General features: G+C 45.6%; 1 protein-coding gene across 1 annotated transcript in view; it reads right to left on the reverse strand.

Annotated features, from left to right (window-relative positions):
• The window catches only part of wdr25 (WD repeat domain 25), a gene marked incomplete at its 3' end in the record, with an annotated part of 24,154 nt that extends 10,272 nt beyond the window's left edge, over positions 1-13,882 (reverse strand). Inside the window, exons 1-4 of the mRNA XM_080549761.1 lie at positions 13,800-13,882; positions 11,630-11,783; positions 11,094-11,419; positions 2,541-2,688 (exon numbers count right to left, since the gene is read on the reverse strand). Coding sequence (XP_080405887.1) covers positions 2,541-2,688; positions 11,094-11,419; positions 11,630-11,765 — 610 coding nt within the window. The 5' untranslated portion in view covers positions 11,766-11,783; positions 13,800-13,882. The remainder of the gene's footprint in view (positions 1-2,540; positions 2,689-11,093; positions 11,420-11,629; positions 11,784-13,799) is intronic.
• Between the last annotated feature and the right edge of the window lie 788 nt (positions 13,883-14,670).

Genomic DNA, 14,670 nt, shown 5'->3' on the forward strand with positions numbered 1-14,670 from the left:
CTTAATCCAAAGCCTGCCCAGAGACGCTTTATCTCCATCATTTATGACTCCATTGACTCCCTCAACCCGGCTCCGGCAGCCCACCTGAAACAGACCTGGGAACAGGAAATTGGTGTGCCAATACTTGACGACCAGTGGGACCAAATCCTTGATCTAGTCCATTCGCCCTCTATGTGTGCTAGACACGGCTTATTGCAATGTACGGTCCTCTTCAGTACACTATACGAACGCTCGACTGGCAAAAATATACCCGGACACCAGTGACACTTGTAATAGATGTAAACAATCACCTGCTAACCATACTCACATGTTCTGGTCTTGTCCGAAATTGACAGACTTCTGGCGTCAAGTCTTTGGCACACTCGGGACAGTTTCTGGCAGGAACCTCGAACCTGAACCTCTCACAGCCCTATTCGGAATCCCACCGCCTATAGCACCCACTTTTTCACTGACAAAGAGACGCATCCTGGCTTTTACAACCCTACTGGCAAGACAACTTATTTTATTTAAATGGAAGCATACCCTCCCCCCTTCACACAATAGTTGGCTCAAAGAGATCCTGAATCACATCAAATTAGAAAAGATTAGATTTTCACTTAGAAATTCCAACACAACCTTTGATATGACTTGGAAGCCCTTCGCTGATTATCTGAGTAAGGCCACCTTTCACCCAGATGATGATTAGATGCCTGGTTGTTGAAGTGGCATTGGAGACTCACACTAAGTGCCAGACAAACAGCCAGCCAGCCAACCAACCAACCAGCCAGCCAGCCAGCCAGCCAACTAACCAGTCAGCCAACCAACCAACCAGCCAGCCAGCCAGCCAGCCAGCCAACTAACCAGTCAGCCAACCAACCAGCCAGCCAACCAGCCAGCCAGCCAGCTAGCCACCTAGCCAGCCAACCACATCTCACGATCGTTCACAGGAAATTAATTTATTAGTCTCATCTGCCATGGCATCCCGCTCTCCTTCTCTCCTTCTCTCCTTCTCTCTCTTCTTCTGTCTCTATCACTCTGTCTCTCCATCTTTCCTCCCCTCTCTCTCTCTCTGGCTCCCTTTCTAACCCCCTGCCCCCTATAGTATCACTTTCTCAGTTCATCTCTCTTTTATCTTTTTCCCCCCCCCCTCTCTCCATTTCTCTCTCTCTATCTACTGCTACTGAGCTGTGACATTCAATCTGTAGAGCCCAATATCACTGCTTATAGGGTTCTCTAAATTAAACAGCAGCAGGCCTCTGCAGAGGGAGAGATAACACTTAAGATTCGCCAGCCAGATGGAAACACTAGTAGCTACTACTACTGCTGCATGCATACAAAATGGCCGTATTCCCAGTCCATTGGTTTAAGTATACTTCAGCGGGGAGCTTAAGGGTCAAGGGTCATATGCTATAAACACAGGGCAATCAATGGACAACCAAGAGCTCTCCAGTCCTATGTTTCTGTTTCAGAGGCAGTTTTCTCCTCCTCCTCCTAACATTCGAGAGCTTCTGTATTATTGAGGAGCTTCAAGAGCCTCTGAATCACCGCTGTTGATTACAGGCAGCTGTATCGTATCAGACAAGATGACCCCACTCAGACCCCCTCTCCCCACGCACACTCACACCCCCACTATGATAATACTGGGTAGGGATTCCCTTTGCTCTCAAAACTGCCTCAATTCGTGGTATTCGTGGTATTGATTCCACAAGATGATCCTCAATATGGAATCTTTGAACAGCAAAGTTCCCTTACGGGAATTTTGCAATGCTAGGTATGGTAAATAAACACATGTAGGAAGACCTGAACGGTATAAACAGAAGAAAAAAAAAATACACAATAAACAGTGACACGGGAGGTTTATATTGATACCTCTGTGTTCAATGTTGCAATTAAAATGGTGTCCCTCGTGAATGCCTGTACATAAAGGGACGAACAAAGACGCCTCGCTGGGGTGTTCTGTTTGCATGCACATCCTTCAAAGGAAACGCCACCAAAGCACATTCATCATCTTTATCTATGACAACTTAGCTCCGGGGGTTGTTTGAGATAGGTTCACCACTGGTCAACATCATTGGTTTAGAATGAAAGAGAAAGAGAGAGAGATAGATAGAGAGAGAGAGAGAGAGAGAGAGAGAGAGAGAAAGACTCTTTGCTGTCTCCACATCTGTCAACGTCATTGGTTTACAGAAACTGACAAATAGAGAGAGAGACAGACAGATAGAGAGAGAGAGAGAGAGAGAGAGAGAGATAGATAGATTCTCACCTGTCTCCACATCTGTCAACGTCATTGGTTTACAGTGAGAGAGAGAGAGATAGAGAGAGAGAGGTTCTCACCTGTCTCCACGTCTGTCGTTCTCAGAGAGAGAGAGATAGATAGAGAGAGAGAGATAGAGAGAGGTTCTCACCTGTCGTTTATAGAGAGAGAGAGAGAGAGAGAGAGAGAGAGATAGATAGAGAGAGAGGTTCTCACCTGTCTCCAAGTCTGTCGTTCACAGAGAGAGAGAGATAGATAGAGAGAGAGAGATAGAGAGAGAGAGAGAGCGAGAGAGAGAGGTTCTCACCTGTCTCCACGTCTGTCAACACGGCTGTGTTGTCAAAGGAGCCTGTGAGGAGGTTTCGCCCACAGGGGGACCAACTGGCATCTCTCACCGCTCCGGCGTGGGCCGAGTAAACCTTTAGGCACCGGCCGCTCTCTGCACCATCCCAAACCTGCCAGACACGAACACGAAATAATTAATAATAATAATAAATAATTAATAATTAATGGAACTATGTTTTATTGTAAGTGTATTCATCCGCTGAACAGTTGTTTATCGGTTGCTAGGCAACGGTAATAATGTAACTTCGATAACGGTAATAATATACAAACGCGGAGTAATATGAAAAGATGTGTCAACATTCCATTTAGCCGTGCGTATATCATGGATATCAGCACCGGCTGGAATGCAAACTGACCAATAGAAACAATGGACCGGATCTATCCGTTGTATAAAAGAAAATGAAGGACAGTGACAACAGGCAGCAGAGCACTGGGTCCATACTCTGGGTCCATACTCTGGGTCCATACTCTGGGTCCATACTCTGGGTCCATACTCTGGGTCCAGCCGTGTGCTGAGTTTTACCTCAGCTCTTCTAGGGCCGGTTTCACGGATAAGGCTTAAGCCTAGACCTCGACTAAAAAGACATCTTCAATGGAGATTTTACATTGAAAGTGTGATTTAGTCCAGGACTAGGCTTAAGCCTTGTCTGTGAAACTGGCCCCTAGTGTTCTAGGCCCATTGATCTATTACCCAGTCTGAAGAAGGACACAACGCATCACCATCTTAACTGGTTTAAGAGTCATTGCGCTTGGTGGCATAGCACACAAAGGAGTCAGCCGAGTAATCGCAGGTTCCCCCGGTTTGATTCTGTCTGTCAACATATCCTGCATGACATGTCATCCCTCCCCTCTCTCACCCATCCTTCCTGTCAATCTCTACTGTCTCCGTCCCAATAAAGCAGAAATGCCCTAAAAACAAATAGAGTTATTGACACATTTAACTTCACAGGATGTTGTGAGAACTAGTTCCAATGTTTGGTCTTGTTAGCATTAGCACCTCCTAACAGATGGCCACCTGGGAACCCTGAGGGACAGAGACACAGACCCTCAGAAGATTAATGACCAACGCCCGATTCTGAGTCTATTATCAGTTTTGATTGAATTTACTCTACAATTAACAGCCACACGCCAATGCCATGGCACTACAACCCATGTGAGAAATCCTCACAGATTACTACAAAAATTAAAATGCTTATTTCCATTAAGGTCCTCATGACAGGAAGACGGGCAGACATTATTAATCACACTCAGAGAGGACCAGCCTTAGCCTGCGCTGATGGGAATAACTACACTCTGAACAGACGGCAAATTTTAATCACATTTAATCACATTAATTATTTTGTATAGCTGACATGTGTGGCGGTGCTCTGGGGCTCAGTTAGTAGATGGTGGTGCTAACAACGCTTAGGTTGTGGGTTCGATTCCCACTGGGACCATTTATACTGAAAAATGTATGCACTGTGGCTCAGTTGGTAGATGGTGGCGCTAACAACGCTTAGGTTGTGGGTTTGATTCCCGCTGGGACCATAATGTAGGTTATGCACTCACTGCAATATAAGCCACTCCTTAATGCTGCAAACTAATCCATCACTGTAGGATGATGAGGAATGCTATTAAACACGTGTGACTGACCATGACTGCATGCATTTACAATAAGCCTGTCCTCCGATTTCTACCTCCACCAGCCTCCCCTGTAATCAGTAATGTGGTGGGGGGTGTCTTCATCCCTTTGGTTCCAGACACTGAAGACAATTTCCCCCATTAGGAGGTTGATTGATCCCTTCACAGTTCTTTCCCTCCTAAGATTAGTCACATTTAAAGGGGAGGTGGTGTGTGTTCTTAGATTGGACGATCTGGACGTTTTCTCAAGAACTCCTCCGCTGATGCAACAGGGGAATTCTAGAGTTGTTGTTTTTTTTAGTCCAGATTGATCAGTTAATGGAGGACAGCTTTCCTACCAAACAGGTTCAGCAGTCAACAGCCCTGTCACTGTCCAAGCCACCAGTGTGGATTAGCTGGTTGAACCTATGTCTGCTAGTCTATTACAGCAAGAAACACAGTTTGGGCTGTGGACAAATGTACAGAGAGAGAGAATGAAAGAAAGAGAGAGAGAGAGAAAGTTAGAGAGTGAGAGAGAGAGGGAGAAAATGAGAGAGAGAGAATAGGAGAGGATGAAAGAGATAATGAGAGAGAGAGAGAAAGAGAGAGAGGGAGAAAATGAGAGAGAGAGAGAGGGAGAAAATGAGAGGGAGAGAGAGAGAGAGAAAATGAAAGCGATAGAGAGAATGGGAGAGAATGAGATAATGAGAGGGAGAGAACATTGAAGCTCTCGACTGGAGATAAAACAGCAAAAAATCAGGACTCTCTTGTCTCCGAGAGTAAATGAGCTCAGGGGTACGTTTGTGCTAAACCCAAGAACACAAGTAAACCCTCCAACTCACTGCCAAACATTTAACCACTCGGCCATGGGCTTAATGGCGGAGAGTAAGCTTGCAGTCTGTGATTGAAAACCAGTGGAATCCAGTTCTGTCAAATCAAGTGCTAATGAAACTCAACGGGGGGAAACATGAGTACTTTACAGCCCAGTGGGTCGGTACCAGCAGTCCCAGTCGGCAGGCCTGCAGCAGCCCACCTGGAAGATGTCAACAACAAGGTCTCTCCACCAGGGGGAGGCTGGCCGAGGTAGAAATCGGAGGACGGGCTCATTGTAATGCATGGAATGGGAATGAGGAATGGTATCAATGAATCGCACTGTGTTTTGCGGATGTCTGCCTCCGATTACCATTCCACTCACTCCGTCCCACGCATTACAATGAGCCCGTCCTCCGACGTCTGCCTCTGCCGTCGGCCTCCGCCAGCCTCCGATGTCATCAGCCTCCTCTGGGCTCCACTGCTGAGACATCAGTCCACAACAGAATAGTGAAATTGCATTGCAGATGAAAAGTCACACAAAGTGCAGTGAGTGTGAGTGAAAGGCAACGCGAGGCAATCTGAGGCAAAAGCTGATGATCCGCACCCACCTACGCGCATCACACAGAGATAATGATTAGCTTGGCTGGTGGCAGCCTAGAAACCAGAGTAAAAACCCACGGACTCGAATACACATAAACAATCTCAATCTCTCCCTCTTTCTCTCTCTCCCTCTCGCTCTTTCTCTCTCTCTCTCTCTCTCTCTCTCTCTCTCTCTCTCTCTGTCTCTCTGTCTCTCTCTCTCTCTCTCTCTCTCTCTCTCTCTCTCTCTCTTATCCTCTCTCTCTTATCCTCCCATCCTCTCACTCTCCTGCCAGCCTGCCTGCCACCCTGGTCGCCCTAGGCACCCTAAGAGCAGATGGGATGAGAGTGAAGGACATCAGAAGTGGGCAGAGGGCAACCTGGGGGTCTGTCCCTGCTCTATAGACTGGTTCAGACTAATTCAGACTGGTTCAGACTGGTTTAGACGGGTTTAGACTGGTTTCAGAAAAGAATGCTCTACATTCAGCTAAAAAAGGATTCTTCGCCTTGTCAGCGTTCTAGAATCTTCTCTTAGAAGAGTGTTCCCCTAATGTGTGGTGGTACTAATGCACTAAAAGCATTCTCTTGTAAAGCAAAGCACCATTGATGTGAGTGTGCTGGCAAATTGGCTTAATGTGTTTAGAGATGTGGCTCATTTTGCAGGTTTTCAAAGCAAGACAACCCTTCACGTAATTAATTTATCCCGCTAATTGCCTCTAGTGAGGCATAAATCAATTACTTTCTAGAGAGAAAATAGCTTAATGGTTTTGTAATGGCCGCTGCTCTGTGTATGACAGCTGCTCTGTCTCCTACCGGAAGAAACCTGCACTGGTTCGAGCCCCTCTCAGGAGGGAGCTTGCATGTGCCCTTGAGCAAGGCACTTAACCCCTAATTGCTCAAGGGTGCCGAATATGGCTAACCATGTGCCTTGAGCAAAAATACCACTGGTTTGAAATGATGGGAGAAAGGTATGAAGAAAGGCTGCACAAACAGACTCCGTGATGGAGGACAACAGGAGTGAAGTAACATGCCCATGAAGTTCAGAGACCAGAGATGGTAAAGGCTACTTTCATGGCTACTTTCAAGCATTCGAGCCTTGATTTAAGCAGGCATCGTGGAACAGCCGGAGGTGGGATCTGAGGAAGATGTCTCAAAAACTACTTTTCCTTTAGGGGACTGGTCTTCTTTGGGCAAGGCCTGTAATTGAGTGGGAGGTCTGTGGTGTGTGTGTGTGTGTGTGTGTGTGTGTGTGTGTGTGTGTGTGTGTGTGTGTGTGTGTTTGTGTGTGTGTTTGTGTGTGTGTGTGTGTGTGTGTCCATTTGTGCGTGCGTATGTGTGTGTGTGTGTGTGTGTGTGTGTGTGTGTGTGTGTGTGTCCATTTGTGCGTGTGTGTGTGTGTGTGTGTCCATTCGTGCGTGTGTGTGTGTGTGTGTGTGTCCATTCGTGCGTGTGTGTGTGTGTGTGTGTGTGTGCATGTCCATTCGTGCGTGTGTGTGTGTGTGTGTGCATGTCCATTCGTGTGTGTGTGTTTGTGTGGAGGCCGAACTAATGAAGAGAAGTCTCATTGGCCTGCCTCCACTCCAGCCCCACAGAGGATGTTTGAAGATCAGACTGCCCTCTCCCACTGTTTCATTACTGAAGACAGCACAGTACCACAGGCAGCCATGAAACAGCATGCACAAGTACTACAGCGCCAGAACGCCAGAGACGGAGGCGGAGATGTGTGACATATCTATCCAGGAAGGAAGGAAGGGAGGAAGAGAGGGAGGGAGGAGGGAAGAAGAATATCTTTACCAAACAGAATCCCAGAGATACCGGGGGGCCCGGTTTCTGATGTTGCACTCTTGGGTTTATTAGAGGAGGAGAGAAGAGGAGGAGAGGAGAGGATAGGAGAGAGGGGATGGGGGGAAGGAGGAGAGGAGAGGAGAGGAGAGGAGAGATTGAAGATCATTCAGAAGAAGTTGTAGAGATGTACATACTTGAACAGAACAACAGTGCTGGAACAGTTGGGTATACTACATAACATTACAGAGACCAAGGCCTAGTGCATGGGGATCTAAAGCTCTAATACATTTCTATAATAGGACAGATAGAAACAGGAATAACTTAATGTATACATGCATACAGTACATACAATACAGCCTCTAGCCTGATCACTGGCAAGGGGAAACACTGCCCTCTCAAGGAAATAGTCAGAAAAAAGTAAACTAATAATAGTCCAGCAGTTGAATATCGAAAGCATAGGCATTCATTCATAAAGTTGTGGCACTTATGTTATCACTACAAGTGGTATTTTATGAAGTAAAACAAAATCTTAATTAATTCTTCTATCAATGGTGCACAGAGGCAACGCAGGCTGCCAGAGGCCGAGTCAACATGATGTGCGTCAATAATAGAAAATTAACTTCCGCCTGTTGCCATAACAATTCACTCAACTGTCACTTAGAAGGCGCCGCCGCACTAAAGCCTGAGCCAGGCCTTCCTCACCAGCGGCTCATTCTGTAGCCTCGCCTGAGTCCTAATGGGCTCTCGGTAATTAAAAGAGAATTGGTATTCATGTTATCAACTTAAAACCACGGCATTAACCCCCGCCGTAACCATGGTGACTGACTGATTACCTCCGTGAAAAAACACACACACAAAAAAACAGGCTTGGATGACTCCTGCAAGCAGAAACAGAAACAGGCGGCATCTTCATAGCTGGCCAGAGTACTCATAGGACTAAAGCTGGCCATAATACTCATAGGACTACAGGTGGCCATCGTACTCATAGGACTACAAAAGGTAGGACACGTTTCAATACCCTTACTGGCGTACCACTTAGAATGCACAACGCTCAAGCAATCAGGCTCCTGGAGAAATGCACTGGAAGAAAACAAAAGACTGTCTCCTCCAAACCAACCACACTCACACTACAAACATAATACATATTATATGACTACTTCCACACTACCTGATTACTTGAACACAACCTGACTACTTGTACTGTATTATAATTGCATTTCATCATTTGTACCACCACCACTTCATTATTGTACTTTACACACCATTTTGCACTAATGATTCCGCTGTAGAACGACTACCACTTTATCACTTTATTACTTTATTATTACTTATTTTACTTTACTCTATTATTTTGTATCTTGCTGCAATATCAATGTTGAAGAATCTAATCTAAAAGAATGTTACTCTTGTGTACTTGTACATTGGGATGTAATAAAAGCGATTCTGATTCTGGGGAATTATTCATGAATAGGGTAGTTGAGTCATTACAGCGTTACTGTACTGTTTTACCTTTCAAAAAGAAGAATTTGAAAGTCAAATGTTCATTTGTTTCATTGCCATCCATGAATATATCAGGCTGAAGTAATTGGACGAGGGAATCCAGCAGAGTGTCACTAACATCGAACTGGTGCCCAGACGCACTGCTTTAGGTCCCAAGTCCCTGGCCTACCATCTGGTCTGTGCTGCTCTGCCAGGTACTGGTGGAGGAGAAGGAGGAGGAGAAGAGAAGAGAGGAGAGGAGGGGAGGAGGAGAGAGGAGAGGAGAGAAAGAGGAGGAGAGGAGGAGAAGAGAGGAGAGGGGGAGGAGAGGAGGAGAAGAGAGGAGAGGAGAGGAGGAGAAGAAGAGAGGAGAGAAAGAGGAGAAGAAGAGAGGAGGAGAGAGGAGGAGGAGAGAGGAGGAGGAGGAGAGAGGAGGAGAGAGGAGGAGGTGAAGAGAGGAGGAGGAAGCCTTCCCCATTGCAGAGCTATTGTACTCCTGCATGAATAAGGAATTACATCATGAATATTTAAATTGTTAATTATCCCCAGGCCCCGGCGGGCCTAGCTGACGCTCCCCGGCATGCCTGAGACGCTATTTCCTCTCAGGATGGAAATATTTAGTCATCTGCACCTGAATCACTTGACCTTTCAGAGCCAAGCAATACATCGACGGCGCAGCAGGAGTCACAGGAGAAGAGTGGAGGAAAGGATGAGGGGAGAGGGGAGTGGGGAGAGAGGAGAGGAAAGGATGGGGAGAAGAGGGGAGAGGGGAGAGGGGAGAGAGGAGAGGAAAGGATGGGGAGAAGAGAGGAGGGGAGAGGGGGGAGAGGAGAGGAAAGGATGGGGAGAAGAGAGGAGGGGAGAGGGGGGAGAGGAGAGGACGGGAACAGCGAGATGATGAGAGGAGAGGAAAAGAGAGAAGAGGAGAGGAAAACATAGCCTAAGATGAGAGGAGAGGACAGGAAAATAGAGAAGAGAATGAAGAGAGCTCTTTTTCTTTCTTCATCCTCTTCTCTCTTTTCCTCAAGAGTGGAGGAGGAAAGCCCATCGGGGCTGACACACATTTATCTGACAGTGATGATAGAGGCGTTTCTAAAGGCAGAGAGAGGTGAGAGTCGACATCTCCCTGCAAGGAGCAGCTTATCACCTCTCTATCTGTAACAATGAGAACCAATCTTCACCCTAGCTGCAACAATGAAAACCAATTACCTCCCTAGCCTAGTCTGAAAGAGAACCAATCATATCCCTAGCTTTTAACAATGAAAACCAATCATCTTCTCTGTAGCTGTAACAATGAGAGCCAATCGTATCCCTAGCTGTAACAATGAGAACCAATCATCTCCATGGCTATCACAATGAGAGCCAATCATTTCCATGGCTATAACGCTGAGAAGCAATTACACCTAAATGTCAGATCACTCACTATGATTACCCACTTAGTCTCCTACCCGCTAATAATTAGAGGTGGCACACAAAGGGTTAAAACAACACAGAATGGGTGAATTTGACATTAAATGCTCAGCACCTTTTCCCACACGTATGATCGCTTCATTGCTTGCTGAACCACCCTGCTGATGGAAGCCATGGTGCCCCTCAATTACAAACTCCCCATCTCCATCTCCATCCTCTCACACTGTTCCGGATGACTCTCTATCATCCGTATGCTGCTCTACCTTAAGCCAGGCCTGTGTCAAAAGTAGTCCACTATAATCCAATACGATGTGGTCTTCTGTGGCTCAGTTGGTAGAGCATTGTGCTCTACAACAACGCGTAGGGTTGTGGGCTCGATTCCCGCTGGGACCATATATACTGAAAAAACGTATGCACTCACTGCCATGTGAGCTTTGGATAAAAGCGTCAGCTAAATGGTATATATTATTATTGCATAGGCCCTATTATAAATAGGGTGTCATTTGAAACGCAGAGAAAGTACAGCAGAGTACTCTACTGAAAGATAGGGTGCTGTCTGAGACCCTGAGAAGGTACGGTCAAGCCTAATTGGCTCATAGCACATCTCCTGTTTCTGTAACATGAGGCAGTTTGATGTACAAGTAGCCCCGTGGAGGCTGGTGGAGTTAGAAATAATCGGAGGCCACAGGCTCATTGTAATGCAGGGAATTTGAATGAGGAGCCTATTACATATTACAATGCGCCCATCCTCCGATGTCTAGGCCTACCTCCACCAGCCTCCACTGAAGTACACCCCCTGGACAGGACTCTAGTCTGTCACAGGGCCCAGATAAAGTGACCCCAAAATTACCTTGACAGTCTTGTCCATGGAGGCAGACAGTAAGAGATGGCTGAGTTGGGGGACTGGGCACCATCTGACTGTGTTGACCGGTCCCTCATGTGCCTGTATGGTAAGCTCCACCCGCCTGGGCACCTCCGCCCTGCCGCCCCCGCGCCCGGGCCCCAGGTACGGACGCACCCTTTCGGACACTTCACTGAGCAGCCTGGTGACCCTGGACGGGTCGGATGGAAGGTTCTCCTCTGAGGACTTTGGTCCGTCATCGCCTGGTGTGGCCAGTCTCTGTCTCTTGGGGATGTACGGTCGGACACCAGCCGGGGTGGACTGAGGTCTCTTGGCTACACTTGGACCAACAGGGCTCTGTGGTTGAAGAGGGGGTGTGTATGGTTGGGAGCTGGGCTCCAGAGTGAACGAAGGGCCGCATGGAGTAGTAGGTATCTTCCTGTGAGCTTCTGACACCGCCCTACCACCACTGTATGGTCCTATGTGACGTCCTAGGTCATTGTAGTGGGGGTTAGGTATTCGCCCATGTAAGGGTGAACCCCAACGTTCCTGGTTTCTTTGGGACTGCCTCATATTAACAGCGGGGCACTTGAGAGTAGGAGGGAGTTGTACCATCTCTTCCTCCTCCTCCGGTTCATCGTCCTCACCGTCAGAATCATCGTAGGCCACCAATGAGGACATTGTCCTTTCCTCAAATCCCTGTGTGAAGTCAGTCAAGGTACAGTGTTAGAGATGACTCATGTCAAGAATGTTCATCTGCATTTGGGATATAAGATGTATGAATTGTTGCTAAATGAAAGAGAGGAATTTGTCTCTCTCTCTCTCCAACTCTATTCAATCAGATTATCATCAGTTGGATCCGCATTCACTTTATAAGAGGCAATAGAGTGCCATCTGCTGAATATTTGGAGTATTTCCTGTACAGTCACAGCTAGGGTTGCCACCCGTCCCTTAAAATACGGAATCGTTCCGTATCTGACAGTTAAAAGATGGGTCCCGTTTTGAACCAATACGGAACGCTGTTTGTTCCGTATTTTCAATCCACCCGCATTGCGTGATTCCTCCAATATATCATACAGAGCTGCCTGCCAAGTCTTTTATTTGTGAAATTCCTTTAAATAAAGCTACCGGACACGAGTTTCGCATCTTTCTGCACGCGCGTTAACTTGAGTCTGCAATCGAAGCGGGAGGCGCGCGCTGCTGGAAGAACCTGTGTTCACACGAGCTGCATGTCTTAGAACGTAGCAAGCAGTGTTGCCAGATTGGGCTACTTTTGGTCACGCTGGACGGGTGGATTCGGCAGCTTTTAGACTGGTTGGGCTGGAAATGTCAATTCCGTCCGGCAACCCTGGTAGCAAAATATGTGCATACGTATCTGGTAGCCTGGTACTTTCAAATCGCAAGTTGTTTCATCCTCTGTTCTCTTTTTCGGGGTGATGGAGGAGAGATTGGCAGTGAAATTCCAGATAAAATCCATGATGGGACTTTGCTCATCATCCTCCGTCCTCACACTCATGTTTTTCCCCCTCCATTAATCTTCTGTTATTCAACACAAGTGTGAAAACGGATTGTATCCTTTATCTCAGAGACACTATGGCATACCGTTTCTTAAATAGGCCTATTCACTTAATATTCACTTAATTTGGGTGAGATGATAGGCCTACTTTGCAACTTTACCGTTTTGGTAACTGTTTTTTGTTTCTCTACTGTAACATAATATAACATTGTTATTATTATTATTATTATTAATTACAATGTACAATACAAATACAACAATTGGGGGTCCCTCAACATCAATCCCAAAGGCCTCATTCTGACCCAGGAAAAACCCTGGTATGTACTGTATAACATGATAGCCATCTATGAGCAATGCACTGTAACATGATGACCACGGGTCTTTCTGCTGCTGACCAAGGGGCTGAGTCCTGTTGATGGGGCCCAATTTTCTTTTAGACTGTAGGCTACTGTATTTGTTTATTAAGACTTACATAAATATGATATATTGTCTGAATTTGTCTTGTTTTATTAAATGTTCCAATTATTTTTATTTCTTGTGCTGGTTTATTATTAACAACATGTAAAATTGCAGGAAACTAGCACAAATAATTGGGTGGGAGAGAGGGGCCGCCGCTGCCAAAACGTGCACAGTTTTGGGTCGCTCCACCGCCAAAAAATCGTACTCCAAACTTTTGGTGAAACTTGGCAGCCCTTAAGGCTTTATTGAAACGATGTTTAACTTATGATGTACTAGCACTGGCGCCCCCACCCCGCCCTTGGGCCCGTGGTGGTCGTGGTCCCGAGGAGCGGGGCCCCTACTGCGAGGGGTGTCCCTTATTTCTCTGACTGAAAGGTGGCAACCCTAGTCACAGCAGTCACAGAGATATCTGGTACAGTAGTTTTAACAAATCATACCCTTATTCTGATCAACCTATTGCTCTCTCGCAACTAACACAACTTAGACGGTCAATTCCAGCCACTATGGTCGGGTTCCTAGAATCTGGTGCTAGTATTGAGCTTTTGAATTACTCAGATTCAAACACAGCTCAGAGGGAACAGGGGACTGGGAACGAGTCACCCAAAACAAGAAAATGCATATGCTCTAATGTCATTGCTTGCCCTGAATAAACTCATAAGAAAGATGTCCTGCTATCTATCTACATGTGTATATATGCAACAGCTGATAATGGGAACCATTGATGTAGCCACTGTACTTACAATTTAATGGTTTGGGAGAAATTGTCTATCCAGAATATAAAGCTACACCGTTTGACAACAAGCGGTGTCATTGGTGTGGAGCCGATCATGCATTTTTAAAGTCCGGTTTTGTTCTGTTATTGTGGGAAAATATAGCTTTTTTCCACCTCTCTACTCGCATGAAAACAGCATCTGTGTTCTGAACGGCAATAACACTTCCTGTTTCGTTTGAGCGACTTCACAATAAAAGCGCGAAGTAATAGATCACAGTAATGTCAACATATAATATTTTTTCATGAATTAAGGAAATATTATGTCACAGAAAGTATGTATAAATTCATAAAAGTAATTCAGATCATTATAATGTATATATTCGTGCAATATAATGGACTGTACACAAATCAAATTAATTTACATTTACATTTTTGGCATTTAGCCAAAGTTACCTACAACAAATACATTTGACTGTAATATTATAATATTCCAAGCCATGGCTAAACATGATTTTTACTATCACTTTACTCGACAACAATTGTAGGATGCATCAAGTGAGTTTCAACCAATGATGGTTGTACATTTTATGTATGGAAGCATATAGTAGACTTTATTCAAATGCTAATGCAATATGAGATTGCAATTGCATGTTCCACTTTTGCATGCATTCTTTCAGACAATATTCAAATTCAAATGCAATTCTAATGATTTGCATTTTCATTTTCATGTACCTGATGTGCACATTCACTGTCAATATTAAAATTATAATGCAAACCCATTTGACATTTAATTTTCAAAGTCATGCGCTGCTTTGTAGCTGACAAAATTCAAAAGTTCATTCAAATGTGAAAATGACTATGCAATCCCAAAATAGCATATTCATTTGCCACTTTTGCCT

This window comes from Nansenia antarctica (genome assembly GCF_963989245.1).
Source record: "Nansenia antarctica genome assembly, chromosome: 1".
Taxonomy (NCBI): Eukaryota; Metazoa; Chordata; class Actinopteri; order Argentiniformes; family Microstomatidae; genus Nansenia; species Nansenia antarctica.